The sequence below is a fragment of the Netta rufina genome (genome assembly GCF_964035555.1).
Source record: "Netta rufina genome assembly, chromosome: 7".
Lineage (NCBI taxonomy): Eukaryota > Metazoa > Chordata > Aves > Anseriformes > Anatidae > Netta > Netta rufina.
Window position 1 is genome coordinate 7,435,309 of NC_140130.1, and position 16,816 is coordinate 7,452,124.

Sequence of the window (16,816 nt, forward strand, 5' to 3'; positions counted from 1 at the left end):
AGGGTGGTGTTTTGGTGTTTAAAGAGACTTTAATCCTCTACCGTGACCCCCTCTGAAGAGTTTCTAGAGAATTGTTTGACCTGGACCCTGGCATCAGTAAATAATCCTAAAAACAAGATTCCCCCATTAATGGCCTAAGTCTAATTTTCTCAAAAATATGCTGACTGGCGGGCTTCTTTCTTGTATTTTAAGCCTGAGAAGATCCAGGCAGAGTTGCCCTGGGGTGGCAGTGTACCAGCTGTAGACAGTCCTGGTTATGTTGGCAGTGAAGTTCTGAACACCCCCAGAGCACAGCTGAACTGGAGTAAAGGCAAAGAAATGGGGAAGGAGGGGAATCTGAAGGAAACACCTCCTGTGGGAAGCTCCCATTACTTCTGTTTTTCTGTATGAGCATGATTTACCAGAACAGAAAAAAAGGATTGGAGTGGTTTTGACTGCTTGAGTATCCTAATTTGGGAACCTTAATAACGCATTAAACCATTTTCTGCAAGATAACTAGCTGCTCTCTGCAGAAATTGTGGTAGCTGGGAGCCTTGGTGGTAGGACAGCTGCTTTATGCCTCATTTGCTGATTATTTGGGTTTCCCATCCACTCTGTGGCCATTGCAGCCAGGCCTGCAGTGGTGGGACAGCAGGAACAGCAATCTGGATCAATGCTTTAATTACAGCTGTGGTGGTGCTCAGCACAAGGCTTCAGGTGCTGGACAGGCCTGGTGGGGATTGGTGTTTCAATAACCGTTTCTATTCTCTCACCTTTTCTGCAGGTCTTTTTTTCCCCCAGAATTTTCAACATATATGAGAGCCCATTTCTGTGATTAAAGGTCACATCATGCTTTTTGTTATGAATGTGTTAATTAAAAACAGGTGTAATACTCATAACTGCTAACCTATGAATGCTGTGGTTTGAGATTTGCTATGCATTTCATCATATTAGAATTAACTATTTTGTTTTGCCACTGGTATTTTCTTCTAACTGATTTTTTTCTCAGAATAAGGACCAGACTTGCTTTAGCCACATACACAACATTTCCATTCTGCTCTATGAAAACAAAAACAAAGCCCACACAATCTTTAGGGAAATTACTAGCAGGAATTTGCTTCACTCTAATGGTGCATTATTAGCCTTTTCTTTTTAAATATTTTCTTCTTCAGTATTAATCTCTCTACATGAATGTTTGTTGACAAATAGAACTTCATAGTGGCAGGTTCCATGAGACTGAGTTTCAGCCCTGGGCACCTTGAGACAGCTTTCTGCTGTGAAACACCAAGTTTTCCCTTTCCTAATTTTGCTTTTGCACGTGCACCAGAGAAAAGCTTCAATGGAAAAAAAAATGAACTGCCTTGCCAGTCACCATCTTTGTTAGTTAAAATATGATTTATGAATCTGAATAATCTGTAGGGAGAGAACATACTTGGTAGAAGCAAGAATCGACTTTGAAGCATATTTGCGGTGAAAACAGCACACTCTCAAACATGCTCATCTGCTGTAACATCTGTCCTCTGACAGAAAGCTGTTTGCCCTGCTAAGAATAATATTACACTAATTTCAAGCATACAGGTAATTTCCTTCAAAGAACATATCTCTAGACAATACGTTGGCTCGCTAAACTTTTTACCATAAAAAACAGTACTGCTGTTTTCCTTTGGCAGTGTTCATTACATTTGAAAAAGAAGCAGCATTTGCTCTTACTGCAGTAATTTTGTGTGGCGGCCAAAGCAAATTCTTTCCACGAATTAGATTGTCTCCTACTTTTTTATTAACGATATTGGACTATGAAGTATTTTTGGACTATCAAAGCTGCTTTTGTTGGGGTGCAGGGAAGACTTTGTTTAGTAGTGCCTCCCTGTTTCCAAATGAGAGGTGTGTTGGTCTTAAAGTGAAGTGAGATTCACTAAACCTATGGAATACTGGAAAACAAAAACACCCTTTGATTTATTTTTTTATATTTTTTTTGGAAATTAAATATTGGAAGATTCCATTTGCTATGCTATTTTCTAACTTTTTAAGATGCGTTAGTCCTACACATGCTTTCCAGAGCAAGATACTCCTGTGAGGCAGGAAGCAGGGAGTAAGCCTGGAGCACACACGGTGCTGGATCATCCCCATCTCATGGAGGATCAACTGCATGGCTGCTGTGTTCCAGCACAGAGAGGCTGTACTGAGCCCTGACTGCTCTTGGCACAGCAGGAAAATGCTACGAAAACTATGTGGACACCTTGAGTATTTTGGCACCAGTGAAGATAAAAATGAATTGTCATTCACTTTATTCTTACAACCTGAATTTGTCAGAGGTTTCCGTGGAGCTGGGGTTTATTTGGAGTGGGCTGGGCAATGATCAGCGATAGGTTTAGCAGGCTCCTTTCCTCTTTGGTGTAGTATTGTTAGGTAGTATGCCCAGCAAGTAATGCCTTTAAAGCATAAAGCAATTCATTTTTTGGCTCAGCACAGGCCTCGTGAAAGGTGATTAGTTTGCATTTCTCAAGTCTGCACGTTCCTGCAGGCGGTATCACAGCGCAAGGCAATGCTGCATGGCTGCACAACCACAGCGTTACGTGAAAGCAGTGCCATGTGCCAGTAGCACTCCTGATGCTTTCACCAAAATTGCCAGTGGGCTGAAAAGTCTGGTGGTGGCTTGTTCAGGATGAGCATTAAAAACTCTGTCAGCCGTAACTCCTGAAGCTATTGAATAGCTATCAGACAATTACAGTTTTTATCATTATTAGCATGAGCTACATTCAAACTGGCTGTTTAAAGTTAAATGCAATAGTTAATTTTAAATGTTTTCCAGTGTCCCTACCAGGGTCACCCTTAATCATGAGCCTGAGGATGATAACAGGGCATGTAAAATGAATGGGCCTGGACTGTTGGTTTTTTTTATTATTTTTTTTTCCTAGCTTAGTGCCACTAAGCAGATGGCAAATTCAACTGTTTCTGATCAGTTGCTGGCACGTAAAGTAGCTTTTAGAACAAGACCATTTTTGCTTGTAGGAATTTACAGATTGCTGAATATTTCCAGTTCTGAAGCCACATCTGCCGTTGTACTGGTTTAGAGGCATTTTTGCTTTGTGATTTACAGAATGCCAAACCAGTGGGTTTGTTGTAGCTCTTGCTGTTTTTCTCTCTTCTTTTCTAGTTTCCTATATTTCTTCACTGCTGTGCTCTTTTGCACTGTTACCTGTCTCTAACACTTCTGCATGTGTGTTCCTCAGCTTGATTTTGCTGCAGAGTGCCTCAGAAACCTGAATCTTGGCATCTGCTAGCATCCCCTCCTCAAACTCACCCTCCTTTACAGCTCTCTTTCCACTGCACTTCTCAGCTGTGGCACATTTGGGCAGCCCCTGAGGACAGCTGCTGTGAGCTGCTCACATGCAGTGCACGTCTTCTATCAATTAATTAACTAGCAACAGACGTATGAACTAGCACAAACTGTAAGTGGTTACAGGGGCACTACTAAAGGGGTCTCTGTCACTTGGGCTTGTGCAATTTCATTTTTCGTCTTCCAGATATGCAGCTTGAATAGGCTCTAGTGATTACATCCAAGTCCTGCTTTTTTCCACACTTGAGCGAACAGGTTTCTTCCCTCCCTAAAGGTGAAAAACAACCCAAACAAAGTACCTTTCTGCTTCCTCCGCATTTTAAGGCAGTATACTAGACTGGATGTGTAAAAAGCACTTTTTGTCAGAAACAAAGCAGCTGTACCCATCATCCCGTTGACGTTGCATTGCTCGGCCAAATGAGACATCGCTCATCTGAGAGCGAACCCTGCACTGACAGCGTTCGTCTCTTTGCTGCCCTGCAAAGCCAGGGGTTTTAATGTTTCTAGTGACCTGCTGTGGGTTGTGCTGGCAGTCTCTGTAGGAAATGAAGGCACCAAGAACACTTGGCTTATTGGTCTTTTTGCTCCAAGAGATACGACTGCCAATAAAATTACAAAGTATAGCCATTAACAACCTTGTTGTAAACACCCTCAGTGGTAGGGCCTAGAGTAGTATATTTCAGCTGATACCTGGCTAGTGCGATGTGCTTTTTTGGAGGGGCTAAGGAGCAGGCACAGCCTCTCAGCTGCTTCTTTACCTACGTGGGAGAGGAAGGGTAAGGGCTGGAGGCAGCACAAGGAGATGCCAGCAAAACTCCATTCATGTGGGTGTGCTTGTACTCAATTACAGGAGGCTTGAATTTGGCCTGGTAACTCCTAAGATCATACATATTTATCACTACTCAATCATAGCAGAATTTGGGAGACATCTGTATTTCCTGCACATAACAAAAGAAAGATATACTGCTATGATATTAAGATTAAGTATTGCTCTTTCTCTTCTTTGACAGTCATAACGCAACTCTTGAGACACCATATATCTCTTCCTAATGAAGTGTCAAAAATATTTACCTTCAGGACAAATTACAAGAATAGCAAACATCCTCACTCTGTATTAAAGGAGTTGGTACATGAATGTCAGCAGCTCACAAGCTCTCTCTGGTGGTCCTACACAACTGAACATTGTACCGAGTCATCGTTAGTTTTGATGTAAGCAGAAATAGCAGTAACAAAAGGAAGAAATGGAAATAAAAAGTTAGAATGTTTCAAAGTGGAATCTGGTGATTTTTCCAAGTTCCTCAGGCTGTTTGCACCTGCTTTACTCATCTGCGTGTAGATGGTTACTGAGATGAAAATAGCCTGAATTTTAGTGGTGCTGAGGCTGTATATTTCTCTGGAGTGCCACTGAGTTCTCATAACTTCTGAAAATTAACTTGCAGCCTATCTACCAGCTTTGGAAATCTGAACTGCAGGATGTGAGATGCTGCATGCTTAAAATTTAAAAATGCCTATTTCACTGAAGTTTCATTCAGTAAAATCAGCGAAAAGACTTACCATACCATTCCTTCTAAACAATTACATCAGCGTCATGACATTTGTTCAGAAAAAATGACTTATTTAGTGTCTGTGCCTGTAAAACTGATACCTTAATTTAGATCCAAATTTTGTTTGTCCTTAGTAGCACACATACAAGCAGGAAATATTGAAGGTGAAATTGACTTCTGTTGTTACCGAAACAAACCACCATTAAAAGTCGTGTCTTTCTATTGAGGTAGAGTTTGCTAATATGAAAGAAATGATAAGCTCGTTGCTCAACTGAACCAATGTAATAAATCCATTTTAACAAAGAAATTGGCTTTTTATTGGAAGAGTGTAATGCCCACCTTGCAGGACACCTCCAGGGAGCCGCTTGAAGCCAGCTGGGCAGTCACTGTGAATCCTGTCTCACTATGGCAAAGACCCCGAGGAGCCAGATGAGATGGTGCTCACGTGTGCCAAAGCACATGCCATGTGAGCTTTAGAGGACTTTTATTTTCTTAGCCCCGTAATCAAACATGCAAGGCTGAGTGTGGACAAGCCAGTGTTTTTTCCCAAGCTGGCCTTTTCTGTATTGTTCACAGCTTTAAACCAAGCGATGTTGTACAAGCTGTGCTTACCTGGTCTTAGATGTGTGCATACAGTGATTTGTTTGGTATGGAGCAATGAAGTGATTATTTTAAAAGATTCACTGCTCTGCATCCCCATGACATTGTTTCCAAAGATGTTTCTTGTCTCTTGGGCAGCACGTAGGTGGTCTTCTGTATGGATTGTACAAAATGCTATTTTGTGCGTATTCAGGTTCCCCTGCTGCTACAGGCAGAGGCTTTCTGATCTCATCTTTGAATACATGAGGGATATAAAGCTTTCTTAAAATACATTGACAAAATTGATCCAAATAGCACTGAGAAGCCAGTCTGAATGCAAAAAATGACAAGAAATTAATTGAATTTACCCCAAAGTCTGCTTAGCCGATGACAGCAAGTGGCAAGTCATTGTCCTGTCTTTACCTTGACCCCCACACAAGTTTTTCCATCTTTTCTCCCTCTTTCTTGCTGAGGAGAGCGAGTGAGAGCATGGCAAGGCAGGTGTTTGACACCCAGGCAAGGTCATCCCACCACACCATGGTAATCTCAGAATGCATAAAATGGATCTGCAGTGGAAATAAGAGTCAGATTAGGTCAGTGAGGTCGGAGTGGTTGCTTGAAGAATTTGTGCAACCTCTCTTGTAATTTAGGCATTTGTGATCTTTGTACGAGGGCTGATCTGAAGTCAGGGCTGAGCCCTGACCTGTCAGCGCTCAGATGGTGAGGACTGTTAGCACTCATCTGTCAACCCAATTTTTAGGTACAGCCACTTACTCAATTACTTGTGCCTTACCGCATACCTTCACGTTTATTTGTTCCTGCAGCAATTTACTTGTCAAAAGGAAAGCCAAAAAGCAGTCTGGTTCTAAAAATGCAGCTGTCGAGCTCCTGTCTGCTGTCTGCGTGATGGTTTGGGGTTGTTTACCTGTGGCAGCTGGATAGCAGGAGTGTTCTCAAAGAGCTCGCCGATCTCTTTACCTTGTGACTGACAGAGTGGGGTAAATTTCAAAAAGCTTTTAACCTTCCCCGTGTTTCCTGAAAACACTAATAAAGGTGTTTGAGATCGCCCATGAGATGGTAATCTTGATTTTAAAAGGCATAAAATAAACCTGTAGAACTACAGAACGAAAAAACTTTATCACAGTTTGTATTTTTGCTTCTTGTAGCCAAGGCAGCTCAACCTTTGTCAATTCAGAGGAAAAACACAACCCTTACAAAGGATGCAAGGACTATTTTGAAGTTCTCTCCCAGTGGCAGGCAGCCCAGCAGCCAGTGCATGGTGGGAGCTGCTCTTTTGGGCGGTTCTGCAGCACTTGCTGTGCTGTGTGGAACGTGTTGGCTCACTCCAGCTAAAGGAGCCTAGATATCACAGCTTAAGCTCTTTGTGGTTCTCTCTTCCATCTGGCCTGAGAGCAGTCAGGGTAATGTAGAAAGCACGTGCAGCGTAGAGTACCTGGATCAATGATACCCATCTGGAATGTGTACCTCTTGATAGCATCGTGTTGCGCTGCATAGCTTATTACATGTCCTCACTGATACTCCCTGAAAATTACCCAAAAATAAAGAGAAAATAGGAGTTATGAAAAATTTCCACCTTACAGGTTTTGTTCAGCGATGGTGAGAAAACAATTAATGATGATTAATGGCCATCTATCAAAGACTTAATGACCTTGCACAGATAATGCCTTTTAGACAGACTGTGGCATATCATGGTAAACAAATTCCTAACACTGCCATAAACCCAGGGAGGGTTTTAATTGTTGTTTTTGTTTTTAAGTCATGATGAATTATGGATTTTACAGAAAGACCAGCACCTTTTTGATGTTAAGGGTGTTTTTTCTGCAACGTTAGCTGAGGCCACAGACTTAAGAAGTTGTGCCAGTATTTTGATAAAAGCCTGCTAATAGATGCTGAAGTGTCCCAGCTGCTGAGGCAGTGCCCAAGCCTAGTGAGTAGGCAAAGGTACCAGCAGTAATTAGCTGCCATCTCTCTGACTTCTTCCTAGATAAAGCACACAAAAGCATTGTAAGGGTCTGCAGAAACACTTTTATCTGAACATGGGTACTGCCTTTTGAACTGGAGCATGATTTGTGTGAAGGAGTAGATCTGGAGAGGCTAGAATGGGGTTGTCAGGCATAAGGTAGGTGTTGTAGCTCCTGGGGCTGCCTAACTGATGGCAGGACGGTGTCCTACTTCTGCAGCAATTCAGCAGTGCTAGGACAGCTTTGTGTCCTCCACTAGGTCTGTCCCCCATGTCTGTTGTGCAGCACTGCAGGGATACTTCAAAGATTTAAAAAAACAAACAAACAAACAAACAAAAAAAAAAAAAAACAACTCCAAAAATATGTGCTCAATGCATGAGAATGAAGAAAGTCTCTAAGAAGACGGAGGACATTCTTCTTGTCTGTGTGTGTGTGTTGATGGCTATTTAAAAGAAAATAATATTTGTTACCAAGAATTTGGAAATAGTTGTTTCTCAGGGTTCAACTGTTCTTACCTGTTCAGTTTGTTGCAGACATGAGAAGTCCTTTTTTCAACAATTTAGAGCTAACGTAGGAAAAAGAAATTGCTGGAAAAGCAGAGCTGTATGCTGCAAAGTTAAATGAACCATTTAAAGTAATAGCAATATACACTCTCTGGGATCTAATGTTTTAAACATCAGTGGAAAAGATTTGCTGGACCAATACACAACTTTATTTAAAGGACAAGGTTAATGATTCTTTTTGTGAATATTTACTTTATTTGCTTCTGTTTCTCTCTCTTTTTTTTTTTTTTTTTCCCCCCTAATAGGCTGATGATAAAGACACTGGGAATTACAGTGCCATGCAGTACAGGCTCATCATTCCTCCAATCAAGGATGGTAAAGAAGGTTTTGTGATTGAAGCTTACACAGGGCTAATAAAAACTGCTATGCTGTTCAAAAATATGAGAAGATCCTATTTCAAGTTTCAGGTCATTGCAACTGACAATTATGGAAAAGGACTGAGCAGCAAAGCAGATGTACTTGTAAGTATGAGCCAGGCATTATCTTTTTGGAATAATTGTTGAGGAAATTTGAACACTACATAAAGTTTAATTTCAGGCAGACCTACAGGAAGACCATAAACAGTGCACTTGATCTCCTTAAGTCGCTGAAATAAAGCTTTTTCAAATCAGAAGCTTTTATGACTGTCTGAAACTGTTTCATGGTAGAGGTACTGATTTCAGTTACCACATGATGTTCAGTGTTTTATTTATTCGAAGAGCCATTGTCAATGGTTCAATTTAAATTCTAATTCTTTGCATTAAACATAGAATAAAAGTGTTTTGTTATTGTTGTTTTGTTGGTTTGTTGTTGTTGTTGTTTTTTCATTCCCATTATAAAACAGGTCACATCTGTGTGGTCAGACACAAGCATTTACACATCTACTCCACCTGTCCTCTAAGCCAGCAAGGTGCAGGCAGCTACAGTTAGTAAGCTGTGGGTTAAGAAGGATTAATATGGCATTAAGCCCCAATTAATAAGTCAAGCTAAAGTCTTGCTAACTTGGATCTTGCTAACTTGGGCTGTGCTCTGTGTTAAGGTTACCGCAGAGCTTCCGGGTCGCAGTTAGATCTGATGTATCTGGTTTGCAGTGCAAAGAGCCGAACAAACAGGCTCAGAAAGAAGACTAGGGAAAGCCAGGGTTGCCATGTGTTAGTTGCTCATGTCTGGGAGTGAGATGAAAGGAATAATTTTGGGCTAAGACTGTGCTTTAAGTTTTCAGGAAAGCAATGTTTCAAAAATGGCACCAGACACTGAGCTCATTTTTTTGTGCCGCTTAAAGGACATTGACTTAGTCAGTCACAGAAACCATCAAAGCTTAATTTCTTTAAAGCCTATATATCTTGATGGATTGGGTTAATATTAGCATAATGTCGTAGCAATGAAGTACATTATCCAGTTCATGGGAACACTGTCAAATGATACAGATGATAACCATAATACTTGGTATATTGAGTTATGCAGGAATTCAGCAAATAAACATAACGTATGATATCCTCGTGCTTGACCTCTCAAAATGATAGGGCATTCTCATGCAGTTTATGTGGTGATACTGGATTAAAATATAGCCCAAAGATATTGACATTAAAATTAGAAAGTGAGATTTGTCTCATTAATTTATAGAGGCATATTTAGGTTGTCTTAGTGAGTGATGGGCACTCTGAGACACTGTTTTTGAGCAAGGAGTGAGAGCTTAGAGTCACTGTAGATAGTTACAGATGGACACCAAAGCAATGTGGAAGTTTGGGTGTGCCCTGAGCATGATCCATACATGAAGATCCTTTCTAGTTAGACCAAGCTGTTTCGGGGCTTTGTGGTTTGAACAGAAGTTATCCCACTGTCATAGGTCACTGTGTGGTGTCAGGAGGTCAGACTGGGAGGTATAACTGCTTTCAGTGCAAGTTCAAGGTGTGTAAGTAAGAGAAAAGAAACTGATTGCTCGTGTGCAAAAGGATGAGCTGTATGGGAAGAAGTTAGGATTGCTCTAGGAGAAGATCTAGGGAGAAGAGGAGGAGCAACACCAGAGGGACAGCTCAGCAAGGAACATGGGTAGAGCTAGGTATTCTCCAGAATGAGGGCCAGGACAGTGCCTCGAAACCCTGGCAGTGCTCTGCGAGCAGCATGAGGTGCCCAATTTGCTGGGACAGTGTCTTCATGCTGCAGGGGTGGGTCCAGCTGCCTGGGACTGGCAGGGTGGCTCAAGGTAGACGCCTACAATCTGGCTCAATGTGATGAAATTTTCCATTGTAGCTTCAAGATCAAAAGGAAAAATCAGTAATTGAAAAAATAAAGATTTTTACAAATGTGTATGGTACATAAGTGTTACTATGGAAACCTCAACTCTTTCTTGGTTTTTGTTCCACAGTTTTTCTGTAGCTTGTCATGAATGTGTTTTTATTCGCATTTTTGTGCATGGATGAGAAATCATAATTGTGATTCTTCAGGTTTCAAAGAACTGTTGATTTTTGGTTACATTTATGCAGTACTCAGTAAATAGGCGCATAGCGATTCCTTGAATTGTATAATATAGTTAATTATATTAAGCTGTTCATAGCTTTAGAGTTCCTTTTAGTAATCATAGTCTAAAATCTGAGTTCATTATAATTCTGTATTTCTCACAAAGAAGTCTGTACACTCTGATCAGTGCGTCTGATGACATTTGAAGAACATTTAAATATTTAAAGTTGAATTAAGCTTCAAAGCTGGTGAATCAGTGTTTGATGTGAAAGTATATTATGGCTCGTCCACTGAAGTGCTTACAGCACTCAGACTTCTCTTATGAAAAGTAGTTGTTGTTCTTTATTTTATAATTAATTTGGATAAATGATTTTTAAATTTATCTGTTTTAACATTGTTCTACACATTTTTCCAAATTTAGCTCCATAATCATCTACAGAGACATGATATATGGGACGTGATGGTTACTGTCATGTCTATATGAACATGAACCAGATTTTAAGAAATGTTTTATTTTCTTCACCTTTTGGGGAAGCAACTGTTCTTTTCACAACCTGAGGGGAGATTGGTTGTGCTTGTGTAGAGAGAGCAAAAAGGAAAAAAAAAAAGAAAATAAGTGGGGGGGGAAGGGGAAAGCATGCAGCCGTTTTACCCAAAGGCGGCCTTTTCTTAGGATCACGCTAAAAGTAGCTTAAGGAGGCTAGATTGAGATGTGAAGCAGAGTTTGCCAGCTGTGCTGAACGTGATCCATGCCTGTAGTCCCTTCTGCACACTCACCATCCAACCTGCCATTGAGAAACAGAGTTGCTTTGCGTTTGTAGTAGAAAATGCTGATCAGAGATATTTTATCCCATATAGAGGGAGAATATAAAGTAATTGGAGAATAAAATAAAAACTTGCACAGAGTACTTCAGTCAAAATAATCGAGCAATGTAATTTTCTAACAAAGTACCATTAGATTTAGTTGAAATAATCTGGTATTTGCATTTACATTGGTGTAAACTGCATGTGTCCAAGGTTGGATCTTCCTGTCAAGTCTTAAAAGATACCGAGATGCTAATAAGTGATTTTGAATATGGCATGTGGGATATTCATGAATGCTATAAGTAAATTCTTAAACCATGACAAACAAGCTTCATGGGCTCCCTCCCTCCATATATATATAAAATTCTGATGCAGGTCTGCAGTTACAGTTCTGGTTAAGTATTTCCTTGTGGTTTATTGGTACTGGCTGCCAAGCAAAGCAAGATTTCCCAACTATCTTTTTCTGGAATTAAATGAGACATCAGTTCATCATGGCATGGCAGTGAAGGCAGGAAAGCAATTATTCCATTCTGTTTGTACAGGGAGGATGTTAAGTGTGGAAGTGCCAATGAATGTCACTCTTTTATTTCCAGGTCTCTGTGGTCAATCAGTTGGATATGCAAGTCATCGTCTCTAATGTTCCTCCCACCCTTGTGGAACAAAACAAAGATCAACTCATAGGGTAACAAATTTACTTACTCTACAAATATCAAACAATTCACTGGTTTTGTGTTTAGATTCAGCAAGAAGCGCTCCCTCTGTGTCATGATCTGCTTTTTTTTTTTGCCAAAAGGCTTGCAAACAAGCAAGTATTTCGATGGGGAGCACAACCAGCTGGGTGATGACACTGGCCCCCCAAATCTGCACTTTGCCCTTCCTCCCGAGGGGGGCAGAGGTACAGCATTTCTTTGCTTGTATCCTTGCCCGCTTTGCAGGCTCTAACTAGTTCAGAGCTGCCCCTCGGAGCATAGTGGAGCCTCCAAGCACTGATGACAAAACATGCATTGGTCAAAATCCAGCATGTGAAATAAATAAAGCACAACTCCAGAAGATTGAGGCAATGTGTGCCATTGAGGTGTATGGATTCACTGTGGTTTTATTTGGGTATATAGCTGTAAGATAAAGCAGAGTTTAGAAAATTTATATTGGTACAATTAATGCTAGTAACATTACATAAAATAATAATTGAAAAAAAAAAAAGGTAACTGGGTGTCATTGTTGAAGCCTAGAAGGCATATAATGTTGTGATGGGAGTACAGGTAATTGGAAACATTAATGCTTTGCAGTCAAGGCAAGGTGTTTTATCATACTTGGAAGCTAGCAAGAATTCTTTCAGTAAAATGTTTTAATAGTGCTCTAATGCTACATCAGTGACAGCTTCCAGGAGTCAGGTTTCCAGTTTTGGTTTCCTTTTGAAAGGTGAAGATAATTATCTATATGTCACTAGGCATATAACCACAAATTAGACATACAAGAAAGAAAATATTACAGGTGATTACAAACATTTGGGCACTCTTCCATCAGTGTAGTCCATCCATGATGAATGATATCTCAGATTTCCACAGTTCTGTTGCATCCTATTGTCACACCTTTACAGCTCCGTGGAAATTGAGATACATTAGGGTTGATGATATACTCGCTCACTAAAAAAGAAGTGTGTCATCTAAATGCCTCATGTCTTCACTGGGCTAGGAAAAAATAATCAACAGATTAACTTTTGGATGCTTAGTACATCCCCCTTTCCTCTCTGCTTCAAGCCAGGGTTAAGGTAGCTCTGATCGATTCTGTCAGAAACACTTGTTAAGTTGTTCAGGTAATAGTCTGATCTCGCAGGGACTCCATTTCCTAGAGCTATGAATAATACGCAAGTCTGCTTGCTTAACATTAAGCTTTCAGAAAGTGTCAGGTGTTGATGTTGGCTGGAGAGATGAACAACATAACTTTTATTGACAGTAATAGGAAAAGTTTGCTCCTGCTTTCCTAAGCCTTCAAGTTGACCTTAGCATACTGCGCTGTACACAAATTTCTCTTGTAGCCTTCCTGGGCTTCCATTTTCTTGGGTGCAGAAGATGAACGTGTCTGTAACATTTTTTCTATATGCCACAGCACAGATCTTAGAAGAGCAATTGGGACTTAGGCTGTGTTTGAGATCCTCCCAGTTCTGGACTATCCCAGAGCCAGAGAAGCCACCACAAAATACAGTTTTTACAGAGGGCAGTTTGAAAATGGGGTGAAACAAGCCTGGCTTGAGTGAAGAGTGTTGGTTGCATGACACGTGCTGAGTGTGAGTGCTGCAGTGGGCAGCGTGGCAAGAGCAGCAGGAGCAAATATCTTCTTGCCCCTTCGCTGTCTCTACAGAAACCTCCCTTTGCAACTACTGGAGCAGCTTGTTTCCAGCTCCCAGCAGGACTCAGTGGTGTTCAGAGCCTGAGTAATAAATTGTGCTGTAACCATACCCTCAGTTCTTTCCTCCTGGGCCCAGAGGGATGGCTGGCACAGCCTACCACATTCTTGGAAAACAGCCCAGAGCTATGCTCCTCAGTCCCTGTGCTCCAACAATTCCTTTCCTGCCAGCTAGAAGTCTTTTCAGAACTGTTTCATGCTGTTCTGGCCCCTGTGCATGGAAGTCTCTGACAGATGTGTAAATATTTCACCTTGATTGAAGCTTCTGAATGAGTACAAAAATAAAATAGGCCGGGTTTTGAATATTTAAGATAAGCTTGGGAAGAGTTCATGTTTGCAAACACTGTGAGGACAGAAAGTAAGTATGATGTAAGAAATTCACTTTGAAAGTTAAACTTTTAAATACAACTTTTGCTACAAGAGGTTACATGAACATTGTTCAAGAAGCCCGTTGTGTTCTTTTTTGAAAATACTTGCAGATGCAAAGTTTCATATCACAGAATCACAGAACGGTAGGGGTTGGAAGGGACTTCGAAAGATCATCGGGTCCAACCTCCCTGCCAAAGCAGGTTCCTCAGAGCAGGCTGCCCATGTAGGTGTCCAGACGGGCCTTGAATATCTCCAGAGAAGGAGACTCCACCACCTCCCTAGGCAGCCTGTTCCAATGCTCCGTCACCCTCACCATGAAGAAGTTCTTTCGCATGTCAGTGCAGAACTTCCTGTGTTCTAACTTGCAGTGATTGCCCCTTGTCCTGTCCCCACAAACCACTGAAAAGAGGTTGGCCAAATCCCTCTGTCTCCCATACCTCAGGTATTTATACACATTGATGAGATCCCCTCTCAGTCTTCTCTTCTCCAGGCTGAACAGACCCAGGTCTCTCAGCCTTTCCTCATAGGGAAGATGCTCCCTGTATCATCTTTGTGGCCCTCCGCTGGACTCTTTCCAGGAGATCCCTGTCTTTCTTGTATCGCAGAGCCCAGAACTGAACATAGTACTCCAGGTGAGGCCTGACCAGGGCAGAGTAGAGGGGGAGGATCACCTCCCTTGACCTGCTGGCCACGCTCCTTTTAATGCACACCAGGATCCCGTTGTCCCTCTTGGCCACAAGGGCACAGTGCTGGCTCATGGTCAACCTGTCGTCCATCAGGACCCCCAGGTCCTTCTCCTCAGAGCTCCTCTCCAGCAGATCATCCCCCAGCCTTTATTGTTATGTCCAGTTGTTCCTTCCCAGGTGCAGGACTCTACACTTGCTCTTACTAAATCTCATTTGGTTTCTTCCTGCCCATCTCTCCAGCCAGTCCAGGTCTCGCTAAATGGCAGCACAGCCTTCTGGCGTGTCAGCCACTCCTCCCAGCTTTGTGTCATTGGAGTACTTGCTGAGGGCAGGCACTATTCCCTCATCAAGGTCATTGATGAAGATGTTGAACAAGACCGGACCCAGCACCGACCCCTGGGGAACATCGCTAGTCACAGGCCTCCAGTCAGACTCTGCCCTGCCAATCACCACCCTCTGATCTTGGCCAGTCAGCTAGTTCTCAACCCACCTTGCTGTCCACTCATCTATCCCACACTTTCTCAGCTTTGCTGGTAGGATGTCATGGGAGACAGTGTCGAAAGCCTTGCTAAAGTCAAGGTAGATAACATCCGCCATACTCTTCTGCATGTATGTAGATTTTTTTTTTTTCACATAGAAACTTATGTCATTTTCCTATTCAGATATCTTGGATTTTCTTCCTAAGGTTTATAGGAATGTTATCTCCCCATCTTTACAAAAGTTGTAATTATTTATGCAGAACATAAAAACAAAATGCTAGGAATTTGTGATTGATTTCATATATTATATGGAATCACAGGCAAAGAGAAAATTAGCAAGTTAGAGACCTTCTCAGACTATAGTGTTGTCATCTGAAGAGCTTTCTGAGCTATTTCAAATAATGCATTAATTTATGAAATTTGAACACTTGGTAATTCATTAACGGAACATAGACCATCATTAACAAAATTGGTCACAACAGTGGTTATTCAGCTCTTTCCTGTCTTCCTTTTTTTGGCAGTGGAGTGATAGTAAATATTAAGCTGTGAAAAGATAACATTTAACTACCAATTGCAATGCTTTGGTGATTGGGTATGTTAAGAAAGTGTGTAGTTGGTCATTTTTGAAATGATAGTGATTTTTTCCCCAAAAATAAATAGTGATTTAAACAACTTTGGAGAGCAAGTTATAACAGATTCTCCCCAGCTGCCGCTGTCTTTCACTACAGAATGGTTACACGCTACTGAGAAATACATAATTCAGTTCTTGCACACTGGAAAAGCTTACTCAGCACAGCCCAAGATGTATGTTGGTTAATGGCCCAAATAAAAGTAGTACAGCATAAAAGAAAAGATTTAAAACATCGCTATCCATTTGGTTTAGGAGTTTGGGCTTTTCGAGAGGGAAAATGGGTATGTCTTCAGCTGATATTTCTGATAGTGTCACGAGCCTTTTGCAGTCATTCGGGAAGCACCTCGGTTTTTCTGCAGCTGCTTTAATTTCATCAACAAGCTTTCCATATCCTCTGGACTGCCCATCAATGTCAGATTTGCCATTTCTTCCACCCACTTCAATTATGACTGTTCAGATAGGTCTATTTCTGTTTGCTGCAGGTAACAGAGAAAATGGAATGAGGCTTAGTAGAAAATTCAGTGCATGTTCCTGTCTTTCAGACCTCTTGGTGAAGGCAGGCAGCATACCTGGGGACACTTTTCTTTAACTATGGCTGTGTTGCTGTGTGAGTGCTTATTTGTTGGGCAAGGAAGGAACAGACTTCATCCACAACGAAACGGCCAACTTTGTTGTCAGACCATTTAGTTCTTTGGTCTTCACATGACTGCAACTTACAACTCTAGCTAAACTCAGATAGGCCCCATGACCAGAAGAGACGTTTTTCATCCCATAGGTGTTAAAAATGTCAAATGTACTGTACTGGAGTTGTTGAAGAACCCACATGAGAATTGTCTCCTTGCTTTCAAAAATCAAAATGAAAGGTGTCCCATGTTCTTCCTTCTACTCTAGTGAAGAGTGAGCATGGAAAGAAGGGAGGTTACTTTCTGTCCACATGAGGAAAACTTTCAAGGTGGTGGTGTAGGAGTCATTCACTGGAGAAGAGGTGGAATCCCCTTGTACTTCAAATAGAAGTGCATAGATA

At 41.3% G+C, this 16,816-nt stretch overlaps 1 protein-coding gene across 4 annotated transcripts in view; it reads left to right on the forward strand.

The window, feature by feature from the left end:
- The window catches only part of PCDH15 (protocadherin related 15), a gene marked incomplete at both ends in the record, with an annotated part of 362,472 nt that overhangs the window by 307,297 nt on the left and 38,359 nt on the right, over nt 1-16,816 (forward strand). For all 4 annotated transcript variants that reach the window (XM_084290012.1, XM_084290010.1, XM_084290013.1 and 1 more), the window contains 2 exons: nt 8,230-8,445; nt 11,818-11,906. In XM_084290012.1, coding sequence (XP_084146138.1) covers nt 8,230-8,445; nt 11,818-11,906 — 305 coding nt within the window. The remainder of the gene's footprint in view (nt 1-8,229; nt 8,446-11,817; nt 11,907-16,816) is intronic.